Source organism: Heterodontus francisci, chromosome 4 (genome assembly GCF_036365525.1).
Source record: "Heterodontus francisci isolate sHetFra1 chromosome 4, sHetFra1.hap1, whole genome shotgun sequence".
Taxonomy (NCBI): Eukaryota; Metazoa; Chordata; class Chondrichthyes; order Heterodontiformes; family Heterodontidae; genus Heterodontus; species Heterodontus francisci.
The window spans coordinates 88,170,367-88,187,227 of NC_090374.1; the positions used below are offsets into that span (position 1 = coordinate 88,170,367).

Genomic DNA, 16,861 nt, shown 5'->3' on the forward strand with positions numbered 1-16,861 from the left:
AAGACCTCGCCTATTTCCCGTGGCTCCACACATAGATTGCCACACTGATCCTTAAGGGGACCTACTCTCTCCCTAGCTACCCTTTTACTCTTAATATACTTATAGAATCTTTTAGGATTCTCCTTTATCTTATCTGCCAGGGAAATCTCATGGCCCCATTTCGCCCTCCTAATTTCCTTCTTAAGTGTAGTCCTACATCCCCTATACTCCTCGAGGGACTCGATCGATCCCAGCTGCCTATACCTGACATATGCCTCCTTCTTTGTCCTGACCAGACCCTCAATATCCCTCGTCAACCAAGGTTCCCTAAACTTGCCAGCCTTGCCCTTCCATCTAACAGGAACATGCCGGCCCTGAACTCTTCCTATCTCACTTTTAAAAGCCTCCCACTTGCCTGACGTCCCTTTACCTGTAAACAGCCTCTCCCATTCAACTTTTGAGAGTTCCTGTCTGATGCCATCGAAATTAGCCTTCCCCGAATTTAGGACTTCAACCTGAGGACCAGTCCTATCCTTTTCCATAACTATCTTGAAGTTATGGTCACTAGTCCCAAAGTGCTCCCCCACTGACACATCAACCACCTGCCCATCCTCATTTTCTTGGAGGAGGTCGAGTGTAGCCCCTTCTCTAGTAGGGCCATCCACATACTGCTTCAGAAAACTATCCTGGACACACTTAACAAATTCTTCCCCATCTGATCCCTTAGCACTAAGGCAGTCCCAGTCAATATTAGGGAAGTTAAAATCACCTACTATTACAACCCTATAATTCCTACACCTATCTGTGATTTCCCTACATATATGCTCCTCCACTTCCCTCTGACTATTGGGGGGCCTATAGTATAATCCCATCAAAGTGATCACCCCTTTCTTATTTCTAAGTTCTACCCATATGGCCTAGCTGAACATTCCCCCCGGGATATCCTCTCTAAGTACTGCCGTGATGTCCTCCCTAATCAATAGTGCAACTCCCCCTCCTCTCTTACCTCCACCTCTGTCACACCTGAAGGATCGGTACCCTGGAACATTGAGCTGCTAGTCCTGCGCATCCCTCAATCACGTTTCCGTAATAGCTATAATATCACAATCCCGTGTACCGATCCATGCTCTGTGTTCATCTGCCTTACCTGTAAGGCTTCTTGCATTAAAGTAAATGCAGTTTAGCCTACCAGACCTTCCACGCGCCCTGTCCTGCCCCTGCCCGGCCTGCCTACTGGAGTTGCTTGCTTTAACCTCTACATTTGCCTCAACTATCTCATCTGAGAGACTACTACTTTGGGTCCCACCCCCCTGCAAGACTAAACCCTCCCGAGTAGGAGGGTTTGCAATGCAATTTTTGCATTGTCTCGATTAGTTCTCAACTGTTGACATTGAATGTCAATGTTTGGTTCGACTGGTTGGTATTTCAGCAAGTTTTCAGATATGGAAAGCTGAATTTTAATTTATCATTGTGGGACAATCACAAAGCGTGGAGATTTAAATTTTTATCCAATTGGGAAAGAAAATTTAATAATTGTATGGAGCATTTTAAAGTTGCAGATTACTAATATACTTAATGGCCAGGATTTTGTGGTAGCAGTGATGGCGAAAATGTCACAGTTGGCCATCATTATTCCTCTAAAACTAACAGCAACTTCCAGAGTCTGCACATGCGCAGTTAATCACGGAAATCCAGAAATTGCTGTTAGTGGTTCTATGCTTCTCCAGAGCGTGTGCTGTTGAGGTCTCTCCAGAATGTAATCAATCATTGCAATCATTGAACTGATGAGAATTTCCACTCTAAGGCTATTAATTTCGCTGTAAAAACTCTTGAAAAGGTTACACCTTGGATGTTGCTTTTTTAATGGCATATTAAGTTCATAATTACTCCGAAACAGCTTTGCTGGCCCTGAAAGAGTAATTTAATATTTGGTGACTGTCAAATTTTTCCATTATGATAAAAAAAACAGACATTTTATAAAATAATAGTTTTTTAAAGCTTGTTTATGATATTTTGGCTTCTACCTATATCCCAATCATTTATTTCATGATCTATAAATTTTAAAATTATAAGCAAAGTTTTATTTAAGTTTTTATTTACTGGTTTGCTGTCTGTGAGAATTACTTCAATGTAATTCCATGCTTACCCTGCTTGATGGCATCACTGCTGATGGATACCTGGGGATCCCCTTCACTGGACACCAGATTCAAACTGACATCAGGAAAGGGGAAATCCACGCCACAGAGATCACGAAATCTTTGTGGACAGCTTTCTTCGAGATCAGTGGCAAGTGCCGCTTCTTCACCGCTGACTGCCAAATCCAGCCCAATGTGTCTAGTTTATCTTAATAACACCAGTGCTGTTAAGTTTACAAAGACAAGTGAACTTATTAAAGACATTAGTTGCTTGATTGCCATGTTTTCGATAAATAACCACAACTATTAAGAATCATGGGTAGGCGGTGGTGTAGTGGTATTATCACTGGACTAGTAACCCAGGGTGTTCTCTGGGGACATGGGTTCGAATCCCACCACAGCAGAAGGTGGAATTTGAATTTAATTAATAAATCTGGAATTAAAAAAGCTAGTCTAATGATGGCCATGAAACCATTGTCGATTTTTGTAAAAACCCATCTGGTTCACTAATGCCCTTTAGGGAAGGAAATCTGCCGTCTGTACCTGGTCTGGCCGACATGTGACTCCAGACCCACAGCAATGTGGTTAACTCTTACATGCCCTCTGAAATGGCCTAGCAAGCCACTCAGTCGTACAACGAAGTCAATGAAAAGGAATGAAACCGGACGGACCACCCGGAATCGACCTAGGCACCGGAAACGACAACGGCAAACCCAGCCCTTTCGACCCTGCAAAGTCCTCCTTACTAACATCTGGGGGCTTGTGCCAAAGCTGGGAGAGCTGTCTCACAGAATAGTCAAGCAACAGCCCGACATAGTCATACTCACGGAATCATACCTTACAGACAATGTCCCAGACACTGCCATCACCATCCCCAGGTATGTCCTGTCCCACCGGCAGGACAGACCCAACAGAGGTGGTGGCACAGTGGTATACAGTAGGGAGGGAGTTGCCCTGGGAGTCCTCAACATTGACTCCAGACCCCATGAAGTCTCAGGGCATCAGGTCAAACATGGGGCAAGGTAACCTCTTACTGATTACCACCTACCGCCCTCCCTCATCTGATGACTCAGTACTCCTCCATGTTGAACAGCACTTGGAGGAAGCACTGAGGGTAGCACGGGCACAAAATGTACTCTGGGTGGGGGACTTCAAAGTCCATCACCAAGAGTGGCTCGGTAGCACCACTACTGACCGAGCTGGCCGAGTCCGAAAGGACATAGCTGCTAGACTGGGTCTGCAGCAGGTGGTGGGGGAACCAACACGAGAGAAAAACATACTTGACCTCGTCCTCACCAATCTGCCTGCCGCAGATGCTTCTGTCCATGACTGTATTGGTAGGAGTGACCACCGCACAGTCCTTGTGGAGACGAAGTCCCGCCTTCATATTGAGGATACCGTCCATCGTGTTGTGTGGCACTATCACCGTGCTAAATGGGATAGATTTCGAACAGATCTAAAAATGCAAAACTGGGCATCCATGAGGCGCTGTGGGCCATCAGCAGCAGCAGAATTGTACTCAACCACAGTCTGTAACCTCATGGCCCGGCATATTCCCCCACTCTACCATTACCATCAAGCCAGGAGACCAACCCTGGTTCAATGAAGAGTGCAGAAAGGCATGCCAGGAGCAGCACCAGGCATACCTCAAAATGAGGTGTCAACCTGGTGAAGCTATAACACAGGACTACTTGCATGCCAAACTGCGTAAGCAGCATGCGATAGAGCTAAGCGATCCCATAACCAACGGATCAGATCTAAGCTCTGCAGTCCTGCCACATCCAGCCGTGAATGGTGGTGGACAATTAAACAACTAACTGGAGGAGGTGGCTCCACAAATATTCCCATCCTCAATGATAGGGGAGACCGGCACATCAGTGCGAAAGATAAGGCTGAAGCATTTGCAACAATCTTCAGCCTGAAGTGCCGAGTTGATGATCCATCTCGGCCTCCTCCTGAAGTCCCCACCATCACAGATGCCAGACTTCAGCCAATTCGATTCACTCCACGTGTTATCAAGAAACAACTGAAAGCACTGGATACTGCAAAAGCTATGGGCCCTGACAATATTCCGGCAATAGTACCGAAGACCTGTGCTCCAGAACTTGCCGCACCCCTAACCAAGCTGTTCCAGTACAGCTACAACACTGGCATCTACCCTGCAATGTGGAAAATTGCCCAGGTATGTCCTGTACACAAAAAGCAGGAGAAGTCCAACCTGGCCAATTACTGCCCCATCAGCCTACTCTCAATCATCAGTAAAGTGATGGAAGGGGTCATCAACAGTTGCTTAGCAATAACCTGCTCAGTAACGCTCACTTTGGGTTCTCCCAATGCCACTCGGCTCCTTACCTCATTACAGTCTTGGTCAAACAGGGACTAAAGAGCTGAACTCAAGAGGTGAGGTGAGAGTGACTGCCCTTGACATCAAGGCAGCATTTGACCGAGTATGGCATCAAGGAGCCCTCGCAAAACTGAGGTCAATGGGAGGGGGGAGAAGGTAAGTTTATCAGTGCGGTGGAGGCGGGGGGTGAACAGTGTCAAATTAACATCATGGATCTAGGGGATGGTGGGAAAGGTTGTAGTTTAAAATTTATGCAGTTTTGGTGGGGGAAGGGCAAATAATTTAATTGTTATTGGGGGGTAGGAGAGGGGAAAATAAATTTTTTTACTTAATTTTATTCCATCTATCTTTAAATATTTAAATAAGCCAGGAGGGCTAACAGCCCTTTAAAAATGACATCATCTGTCTGCGCACAGGCAGTTGACGCAATTGCCTGGGATAGACAGCCCGCCCCCTCCATGTGATCGGGGGGGGGGTGGGGTGGCCTGCCCCAGCTATTTAAATTAGCTGCCACGCCTAGAATCATGGCGGCTTTTTAGCGTGTGGCCCTCGCGGGCAGGCCACCATTTTTGAAGCTTGCCGCCGAGAGAGGTGGCGAGCTTATAAAATCCAACCTAATGTTGCTAAAGATTTTGGTGCCTAGCATGGGAAATTTTCCAGATATATCATTAAATAATGCCAATATTCTGATGATATTTCCAAACATTTCTATTTTATTGAGATATCTGGTGGGCTGTGGTGAGATTGCTTTGCAATTATATCAAAATCAGATACCAACTCTTTATAAAGTGAATTCATGATATTGTCACATAAAGTGACAATGAAGTCAGCAATAATCTGCTCACCGATGCTCAGTTTGGGTTCTGCCAGGTCTACTCAGCTCCTGACCTCATTACAGGCTTGGTCCAAATGTGGACAAAAGAGCTGAACTCCAGAGGTGAGGTGAGAGTGATTGCCCTTGACATCAAGACAGCATTTGACCGATTATGGGATCAAGGAGCCCTAGCAAAACTGGAGTCAAGGGGAATACTCTCCACTGGTTGGAGTCTTACCTAGCGCAAAGGAAGATATTTGTGCTGTTGGAGGTCAATCATCTCAGTTCCAGGACATCACTACAGGAGTTCCTCAGGGTAGTGTCCTAGGCTCAACCATCTTCAGATGCTTCATCAATGACCTTCCCTCAGGTCAGAAGTGGGGATTGCACACTGTTGAGCACCATTCACGATTCCTCAGATACTGAAGCAGCCCATGTCCACACGCAACAAGACCTGGATATCATACCGGCTTGGGCTGATTATTGGCAAGTAACATTTGCGCCACACCAGTGCCTGGCAATGACGATATCAAACGAGAGAATCTAACCATCTCCCCTTGATATTCAATGTTGTTACCATAGCTGAATCCCCCACTATCAATATCTTGGGGGTTACCATTGACCAGAAACTGAACTGGACCAATCACATAAATACTGTGGCTACAAGAGCAGGTCAGAGGCTTGGAATTTTGCAGTGAGTAACTCACCTCCTGTCTCCCCAATGCCTATCCACCGTCTATAAAGCATAAGTCGGGAGTGCGATGGAATACTCTCCACCTGCCTGGATGGGTGCAGCTCCAACAACACTCAAGAAGCTTGCCACCATCCAGAACAAAGCAGGCCACTTGATGGCACCCCATCCACCACCCTCATCATTCACTCCCTCCACCACAGACGCACAGTGACAGCAGTGTGTACCATCTACAAGATGCACTGCAGCAACTCACCAAGGCTCCTTAGACAGCATCTTCCAAACCCGTGACCTCTACCAACTAGAAGGACAAGGGCAGCAAATGCACGGGAACACCACCACCTGCAAGTTCCCCTCCAAGTCACACACCATCCTGACTTGGAACGATATCGCCATTCCTTCACTGCCGCTGGGTCAAAATCCTGGAACTCCCTTCCTAACAGCACTGTGGGTGTACCTACACCACAAGAACTGCAGAGTTTAAGAAGGCAGCTCACCTCCACTGTCTCAAGGGCAATTGGGGATGGGCAACAAATGCTGGCTTAGCCAGCGATGCCCACATCCCTTGAACAAATAAAAAAAGTAGTGAGGAAGCTTTTCCATCAGATGAACTGTTTAAATGATGATACTTTTTGTACTCAGACTGTACAAAAGTGATGAATCATCTTTCATAGAATAATAGAGCACAGAAGGAGGCCAGTTGGGCCATTGTGTCTTGGTTCTTTGATTAACTGTATAACTAATTTTGTACACTGAAAAAATATTTGTGTTGCGTTACAGAGGGTCTGTGGAATTTCTATAACATGGGAGGGGGTCTCAGAAGCAAAAAAGTTGAGAACTCCTGTCCTAGATGATAGGTTAGAGGCAGAATCTGCAAGTGATGCGACATTGGGCACGAGCGGGTTGCAGCCAAGGCAGCGGAAGAGGATAGCGCAGGTGCCTACTTGCTGGAGTACGAGGTCGCTCATGGGTTCTGCTGCAGAGGACTCAGATGAACAGTTCGAAGGGGCAGCCTCCAGAAGAACACTGTTGAGTATTTACAACAAAATGTTTGGTGCATTGGGAAGCATGTCAGAAACCCTGCGGTCAATGTCAAGGATCATGGAGCTGCAATCTAGCACCAACTTGGGACAGGGCTTTTAGTTTAGAGATACAGCACTGAAACAGGCCCTTCGGACCACCGAGTCTGTGCCGACCATCAACCACCCATTTATGCTAATCCTACACTAATCCCATATTCCTACCACTTCCCCACCTGTCCCTATATTTCTCTACCACCTACCTATACTAGGGGCAATTTATAATGGCCAATTTACCTATCAACCTATCTTTGCGCAGAGTTTGTTACTATTAGTTATACAGTTATAAAGAACCAGCAAAGACACAATTGCTGAGGCGCAGCCCTGGGGAATGACAGTGGCTTCATGGGGCACAAAGCTGTGGCCTCTCTCGGGAAGACAGGATTCGTCCTCCCACCTCTGCCACTCCACCAGTGCCCCTGCTGTTGCCAGTCAGACAGCCAGCACAAACTGCTGCCACCCATGCCATGATGGCGCAATCCGCTGCTGGGCTTTCAAGTCCCAGAGCTGCTCGAGGTCGTTCTGCAAGGTCCATCTGTAGTCGTCTGCACTGAAGGTCAGGAGCCTTTCACAAGTCATGTTTTTAGCCACTGGGGTAGCACCACATTGGAGCACTAGGACAGGAAAAGACAAGCACTAACGGGATGCACAAAGGTGATTAGTTAACATTTGTTTGCAATATGGCAGATTTCGTTTATAAATTTAGTTTGGAATGTTCATTTTGTGGTGGCTTTTGTTTTTGCATTGTAATCAAGTGGACACTGTGATTATCAGTGACAGAGAGAAGGTAACGTGTGTGACTGTTTGTGAATGGGGAATTGGAGTTGTGGTTACTGGTATCGCACTTGAAGGAGTTCTCCACAGACAGCCCAGACAGAAAGGGGTTGGGTTGGTTGCCTTCTCCCTTCCTGTTCCTTGTCTTCCTCATCCTCCTCTTCATGCTCCTTCTCCTCAGCTGCTCACTGTATAGCTCATGATGTCACAGTTGTCCAGCATGTAGCACACCACCAAAAAAAATTAACACTGGTTCTGCTGTGTACTGTAGGGCCCCTCCAAAAAATTTTAGGCAGCAGAAACATTTCAGCATGCAGTGGCCTGCTCTATCACATTTCATGTGGCTATATGGCTTTCATTTTATGCGAGCTGCGCACCAGAGTCTGCAGCTATGTTTTCAGCAGATAGTCCTGGTTGCCCAGTAGCCATCCTTTGGTTTGCCATGCATTAACCTGCATGATCCGCTGTCTATGATCACACACCAGCTGAAGATTGAGGGTTTGGATTCCCTTTCAGTTCAAGTATAGGACAGAGTTGGCAACCTGGACCATGGGGAAGCCTGCAATTCTAGCGAAAATAAGTGCTCACTTTGCCTGCTTGCCTCTGGCAAGAGAGAATGAAATGTAGTTAGCTGTCATTGAATAGAGAACTTCAGTGATTTTGTAGTCCTGCTGTCGGGAACAGCGGTGGCTGCAGAACATGGTGGCTGTCCCATACGTGACCCACACAGCCACGCCACTGCGATTACTTGGTGGGCAGCCACTAACATATTGATGGGGGCTGCCCCTCCCAATCACATGGCGGGGACGGCATTGGTGATGCCGTGAATGGTGTCGCTTGATGCAGGAGCAGGTACTGGCACCATCTTTAAAAGGCCTCCAGCCCTGCATTCAGTCTCTCCCTGCATTGCAGTGAAGCTTTTTGGAGCAACATTTCAGCAGTGTTCCAGCCTGAGCTGTAGGGTATGGCATGACATTGCCTGCACAAACTTTAAATAAGTGCAAGGCAGCCTGACCTTGTTACATCATTTGAGTTGCCTGCACTGGACCACCGACAACAGCAACCTATACAGTTTCCCAGTTGTGTACCCCACCCCAAACAGTTTATCCACTTGCAGAGTTGACCCCATCCCCCCTTCACGATAGGCCAATGCAGATTGACTCCTTCCCCCCCGCCACATCATGATAGACTAGGGCTGTCCAACCTTTTCACATAGGGGACCACATTACAATTTTTGTCTTACATAGTGGGGCGGTGCGACAATTTCAGAAAGATAAAGGCATTAAAATGTATCTTACTATTATTCAAAACAACGACAAATGTACATTTTTAAATGCGGACTAATTTATTGACGTACTTTCTCATCACTATGTTGGACTCTGATTTAGTGAGAAACCTGGCATTTTTTTGTTTGCACAACTCATCAATGTCTGCCTGCACACTTGTTGCAGCGATGCAGAATATTTGGATAGATGTCATTCTGTCAGGACTGATCTTGATCACTCTCTCTCCCTCTCTCTCTCTGCCCCCTCCTCTCCCTCTCTCTCTCTCTCTGACCCCTCCTCTCTGTCTCTCTGCCCCCTTTCTCTCTCTCACTGTCCGCCCCCCTCTCTCTTTGTTCCCCTTCTCCCTCTCTCTGTCCTCCTTTCTCTCTCTCTGACAGTTGCAGAGAGCAGGAACGCTCAGCAGATGTTTGATCAGTTTTTTTTAAAAACGGAAGCCAATTTCACAGCTGACAGTTGCTGACAGGGGGATCAGCCGTTACCCAACTTTGGACAGATTTGGGGTTTTCCAGAGGGCTTCTAAAAAGCCCTGAATCTGCCTGAAGTAGGGAAACGCTGTTGCGCTGTCAGCAACTGTCAGCTGTGAAATTGACTTCCGATCTTCTTAAAAAGCCGGTCTGCAAGATGAAGCCAGTGGGAAATTTCTCACCTCCGGTCACGGACCCCTGGTGAGGATGAGGAAAGTCCAGGTATAGTTTACATCCACAGGCTGAATGGAAACCTTTGGCGGGTCAGATCCTGGCCCAAGGGCCGTATATGGGACAACCCTGTTATAGACAAATGCAGAGTTGGCCTTCCCCCCCCCCCAACTTCATGATAGACCAATGGGGAGTTGACACCATCTCCCCCACTTCACGATAGACCAATGCAGAGTTGACACCTCCCCCTGGCTTCACGATAGACCAATGCAGAGTTGACACCATCCCCCCGCTTCATAATAGACCAATGCAGAGTTGGCAGCTCCCCCCGGCTTCACAATAGACCAATGCCGAGTTGACACCTTCCCCCCACTTCACGATAGACCAGTGCAGAGTTGACACCTTCCCCCTGCTTCACAATAGTCCAATGCAGAGTTGACACCTCCCCCCCACTTCACGATAGACCAATGCAGAGTTGACAACTTCCCCCACCCCCCCACTTCACAATAAACCAGTGCAGAGTTCCAACCCTCCCTCACTTCTGGCAATTTAACTTTACTGTGTCTGAGTTCGCAACAAAAACGGTGGAGAGCAAAGCATTACTTACCAACCTTTGCAGGCACCGAGGACTCTAGCCTCAGTGGCGCCAACTTTTCAAAGACGGGAACGTGAAGGCATGTGAGTGCCGCACATGGAGCTCAAGATTGGAACTGTTGGTAGGTTCGTGGCGAATTACATTCAAATGGATGCAAAGAGGTACTTACCATATTTAAAGTAGGGTCCCGTCACAGAGCGGCTGAGGTGCCGCCACGGAGCTTCGCCGCCCCCAGGAGGATCGGAACTGGCGTCGGGTTCCTTTGCAGCCACTGCCGCTCCAATTCTCCAGCCCACCCCCACCCCAGCGCCACGAATGCCGCCACCGGGAGGAGAACAAGATCCACCCCAGTGGATGACAAACTGCGAGGTATTGCAAATATCTCCAGCTCCAGCTTGGAAGTAGCCAGATGCATAAACGTTCATTGCCATGGTCACCTTCATAACCACTGGCAATGTTGTCCTTGCCTTGCTGTGGGGTTGAAGTTGTGGCTGAGGCAGATGGTAAATTTCAGTGAGGACATTGTTACTGAAGCACTGATATATCACACATTGTTCCTCACTGATGTTCAGGTAGGAAAATTTCTCGATGAAAACCTGGACGGGTATGAGAGTCTTTATCCCCCTCCTACACCATTTTCCAGTAGCTTGTCCTGCTCTGCTTGGCCTCTTCATTTTCCAAGTTGAGCTGTATTCCAAGGGTAATGCCTATTCGTGCACCCTTGTCTTGGAGCAACTGGAAAAGTCCTTCAGCAGCTGCTGCACCACTCTCTATAGACTTCTGCAATTTGAAACAAAAGCACAAAACACTCATAGAATGGTAGCAACAACCAGAAGAAATCAACCAGCAACTGACCGATAAAGTAGTTGATGTTTCCTCTAAATAGAGCTAATTTGGGCACTTCCTGCTGTTGAGCGCATGTTCAGCTGTGTGAAGTTAAGAGAGGGCACTAGCTGGAGCGTTAAGCTCTAAAATGATACCTCTCGCGTCAAATCAGCGTTGCAAGTTGAGCGGTGTCATGATTTGCCTACTCTACATATTTTTGGCAGAAGTTAACTGTGTGCACACAAACGCCCTCAGCATCCAGCGAGATTCACCCCACAAGTGTGTGACACGTGCTGCAGCCACCATTTTTGAGCCTAAGGGCACTCGTAGGGCCCAATAAACAGACTCAAGCGAGCCCAATTTCTCCCTCACAGTTTTGCAATATATTTTCAGATCTTTGTATGTCTATATATTATAACATGGTTGCCATGCAACAGTTATATTAATATTCACTTGGTGAAATTAATTGTAGATTCACAGTAAAAAATGGGCTTGTAAAGATTCTTAATTTTGTTCTACTGCAACATTAGCCATTGAAAAGATGGGATTAATTTACAGACTTTAGAAATTTACTTAATTCATCTGAAATTCTCCTGTCAACTCTTTTAACTATTTAAAAATAAGGAATGCCATACAAGCGCATTGAGCATTTGTCCAATAATATCAACAACAGAAATGTCTAAACTTTTGTCACTAAAGGACAAGTTTGGCAAGACTTTGCACTGCCATTCAAGGTTTACACACAGCTGACAAATATCAGAAAAGGCCATGCTTCCTATCTGTAATTTTCCGATACAGGCTGATTGTGTGTGAAATCTCACAAATGGTGGAATATCATCAGAGCATTTTAGGAATTTTTGATTATGACAGGTAATCCATTTTAATTTAGCTGTATCAAAATCTTTGGTAAAAGTGTCAAATGCTCAGAAAATTTTGATGATTTCTTCTTTTGTTATTTAGCAAATGAACGCGTGAATGGAAGAGGTATTTTAAGCTTCATGGCACTTTCTTGTAAAAACTGAAATAATTACTGAAGTGAGTATTCTAAAAACAATTAATTACAGAAATGATAATGGAGTCAGCATGGAAAAGGTGGTAAAAGCATTTATGACAATCTTGCACTCAAATGCTCAAGCCCAGACTGCTATTTTTATCAGCTTCAATTATAGTGAGTTCTGTCAACTCTCAAATAGACAGTTATGTAGAGTGCTTCACAGAAGTCAAGCATTCCAACAGGACATTGGTAAGAATTAAAACAAATCATTGCCGTTTCACTTTGTTGCTGAGCATGTTGTTATGATCCCCGTGGAGATGACCACCAAACCAAAGAATCAGATCGACTGACTGACCCCAATTTAGGAAATCAAAAACCAAACAGACAAGATTTCACTTCTATAAATTTTACTTTAACACTCAAAACCAAAACCAACATAAATTAAACATGAATTAGCAGTTAACTCACGATTGATATATGTATCTTAAAGGTTACACGTTAATTAGCAGATGCAACAAAGGTAGTCCTTACGGATCCGCTGAACAGTTTTATCAGCAAAATGGCATCAAACAGTCCCACCGTACAACAAAATCATAATCTTCATAGTTTTTCCAGTTCTGTCCTCCAGGATGCAGATACAGAAGTAATGACATCCCGTCGATATTGAGCAATGCAATGTTCCCTTTAATGGTTTGATCTTGTTGCATCTCAAGCAACCTCAGCCTTGCCCACTACTGTCCTGATGGTGTGGTATCATGGATATCTCTTTCAGTCACTGAAGACAGCTCCTGTAAGTCATTTGCTAATGGTCAGCCCTCAGTCCAGGCTCCCTTGCCTGCATTCAAACTGCTTCAACCAGCTACTTTGTAGTCTGATTCTATTCTAAGCAGCCTCTGTAGAAAATCAAAAACTTGCAGCTCTCAGCCTGGCTCTTAAAACAACCTTTCTGATTTCGTCATCCACTGCAGAGTCCCTCTCAACTCTCCAAAAGCTTATTTTTACAATACACACACAGCCTTGCTTCCACCTAGCTTCCTCCTTTTCCAAAAGCGTTCTGGTCAAACTGAAACCTAAGCCCCTAGTCACATGTCCTTGGTAAAATGACAACTGTTTGTTTTTATCTCTGTCACAGGACTGTTTGTCTGTTTAATCTGGGTTTGCCTCCCCAAAAACTTGGATGCCTCCAGATTCAATTTCTATTCAGGAGTGTAACCTTTAAGATATATATATCAATCGTGAGTTAACTGTTATTTCATGTTTAATTTATGTTGGTTTTGGTTTTGAGTGTTCAAGTAAAATAGGGCGGCGCAGTGGCACAGTGGTTAGCACTGCAGCCTCACAGCTCCAGCGACCTGGGTTCAGTTCTGGGTACTGCCTGTGCGGAGTTTGCAAGTTGTCCCTGTGTCTGCGTGGGTTTCCGCTGGGTGCTCCGGTTTCCTCCCACCTCCAAAAGACTTGCAGATTGATAGGTAAATTGACCATTGTAAATTGCCCCTAGTGTAGGTAAGTGGTTGGAGAATGGTGGGGATGTGGTAGAGAATATGGGATTAATGTAGGATTAGTATAAATGGGTGGTTGTTGGTCGGCACAGACTCGGTGGGCCGAAGGGCCTGTTTCAGTGCTGTATCGCTAAAAAAAAAAATCACAATGTCTATTATAAACTATTGATAATGGCAGGAATTGTTGAGAATTCTGTGACATGGAGCTCGCCCCCACACTTTCCTGGCTGCTTCAGTGGGGGAAATCGCCATGCAAAGAAAAACCTGAAAAAGGAAGAAAAAGTTGGTTGTGTAACTGGACTACCATATTAGATAAAACTGATCCATTATAGCTCAGCAATAAAAGTGCCCTTTTGTACAAGAACTTAGAATATTGCAGTTTTCTGAGAACTTTATTACTGTTATCATTATCAAGCCAGAAAATAGAGTCATAGAGTTATACAGCACAGAAACAGGCCCTATGGTCCACGGTGTTCACTCCGGCCATCATCAAGCCTATCTATTCTAATCCCATTTTCCAGCACTTGGCCCATGGCCTTGTATGCTATGGCGTTTCAAGTGCTCATCTAAATACTTCTTAAATGTTGTGAGGGTTGCTGCCTCTACCACCCCATCAGATCAAATTTGATGCTTTAATGTAATCAAACAAAGAATGCAGTGAGTGAGAGTATGTTACGAAGCTGTAATAATGTATAGAGTATGTTACTTCCCAGTAAGGTATAGATTTTCAAACTGTGGCATCTAAATTCAGAGGGATTAAAGGGTCTGCAAAATCATCGGATTTCTATATTCTCCTTTATTTGTTGATTTACTAGCGCATATCTGCTTTCTAATAAAAATTTCTTCAATTAAAACACTATTTATTTTGAGCAGCTGAAACTGTCTTTCAGAAGTTTGGACGAGACCTTCCCTGCAATATGTTAGTATTCACAGGTGCCCCCCACCACCACTCCCACCAACCTCACAAGGAAAAATTCAAAAACTGCTGTTACAAGATCAAAAGCACCTCAGCTACACCTTGTTGAATGGTCCTTTAAATAGTCCCAGAACAGGCCCTTGTTTGCTAACGCTTGTTGTTTCAGAAGTGAATAAGGCAGGCACTCCCTGCCTGGTTGTTGACTAATTATAGTAAAGGTGCATTGCATCAGCCCATTAACGTCTGTGACATCATGATCTTGCTCCTTCAACCTCTTCGGTCATAGGCAAGGGACGCAGCTGCATGCATCACTGCAGTTGCCTCACACCAGGCAGGTCGTGTGGGAAGCGGCCAGAGGCACTTCCCATGCTTCAACTCTGTGGGTATGTCTGTATGGTGCTGCTAGAAGCGGCGCTATGCAAATAAATTTGCGGCCATTATCTGCGAGTCTCAAGTTCCCCTCTTCACTGTTTAAATGGAGTTGTAAACCCAATTAGAAATAATGGATCAAATGCCTCTGCAAAAGTAGTGGAAAGATAAAGTTCATAAGGTAACTGCTCACAGTAATTTTCAAGCTAAGAAAACAAGCTGTGAGAGCAAAGCTTGATGGTTTGCAGTCATCTAAACCTAGAGATTGTATAATGGCTATAAATGTACTTCCAAACATTTTTTTTCAATTTTGAGCCTATTTTCCTTTAGGAGTTTTCACATTGAAGGTTTATTACTGGAGTTTTTATTTCTGTCACCTGTTGTATCTATGGCCACTAACGTTTGTTGTTCAGTTGTACATAATTATGACAGCAAGAGGATGTGTTCTACAGCATTATCAGGATATCAGTCCAGCATTATAATGCTGTCACCTGTCAAGAGGAAAGGTCTTCATTGAGAAATAATACACTATTTTATAGAGGTTCTGTTCTGCACAACTATTTTATTTCAATGTTCTTCGCTGTACACCACCATCCCCACAAAAAAATTCCTTAAAACTGGGAATCAAACAATCTGGTCACAGCATAGTTCAGAAGTCAATATTTTACAGCATTTTAATTATCTTACGTGTGTTGCAAAATCTGTCTATATCACAAAAATACAGAGAAAATTTAGTTGTCAAAAGGTTCCTATAATTCCATGAAAAATAGGAGGTACAATTATAATAATCATGAACCTAAGATCATCCTTATTTGCCTCTGGCAAAGGTGTGTTGTATATAAATGATTCTACACTGTCATTTAGTGGATTAAATATGAAACAACTTCATTATAGCACTCATGGCCATTTATCAGTTGCTAGTAACTGCATTCATTTCTTACTGTGCATTCTATTGTTTCTATTTAGTACCTACATGAAAATGGAATTGTTCATCGTGATCTCAAACCTGAAAACCTCCTCTATGCTTCTCCTACTCCAGATGCATTGTTAAAAATAGGTGAGTTGTGTAAATGGTTTTCACACTCTGCAATTGCAGGAGATGCTTAAAAGACAGATGACATTTTTTTGTCAAAAAGTTGCCTAGCTGCTTTTCCTTCTTGCAAATAACTTATTATTAAGCTATTATTTTAGCTGCAGAAAAGTACTATGGCATGCTAAGGTGGCCAATTTAAAGGTGTTGAAAGAACACTCCATATTCTGTTCAAAAATGTGAAAAATGCATCACATTTAATTACTTGATAAATGTTTCTCAGATCTCAGAGTGGAAGCTATTTTAATTTTAAAAAGCAGGAATTAGCAGAGCGTGTCACAATCACATCATGAATAATCAGCAAACTTCTTTTGTATTTACATGAACCAGAAATGATGCTGCACTTGTAACTCAATTCTGGCTGAAGCATTTAATCCAGTAATTATAAGGCAGAACAAAGCTTCCAATGCAAACATCTATAAAAATCAACTAATAAATGAGTTTCAGAAGTCCAGAGAGTGAGTCCAATCCCCATTGCCAGTTCACAATTTCCCAGTAAATTTCAACCTTATTATTAATGTCTATTTTTGTCATATATGATTGTTGAATTATTGTGTGGTGTTGATAAGTTTCTACAAGACTGTTTGGGTCTAGTTTTACTTGATTTTTAGTTGTGTAACTGATTTTGGATAACATGCATTGATTGCAAAAATAAACCCACATCATCAATTTCAGATTGTTTAACTTGAAGAAATTCACTGGGATTGCTGCCATTATGGTATTCACCCTATTTATAGAGCATCAACACCCCTCCACTATATTACAGAATTAATTCTATATTATAATGCTGACATTAGAAAAGTTAAGGAAATTAATAGAATCACATTTAGTGCGAA

At 44.2% G+C, this 16,861-nt stretch overlaps 1 protein-coding gene across 2 annotated transcripts in view; it reads left to right on the top strand.

Annotated features, from left to right (window-relative positions):
* The window catches only part of camk4 (calcium/calmodulin-dependent protein kinase IV), a 297,761-nt gene that overhangs the window by 229,189 nt on the left and 51,711 nt on the right, over positions 1 to 16,861 (top strand). For both annotated transcript variants that reach the window (XM_068029815.1, XM_068029817.1), the window contains one exon: positions 15,902 to 15,992. In XM_068029815.1, coding sequence (XP_067885916.1) covers positions 15,902 to 15,992 — 91 coding nt within the window. The remainder of the gene's footprint in view (positions 1 to 15,901; positions 15,993 to 16,861) is intronic.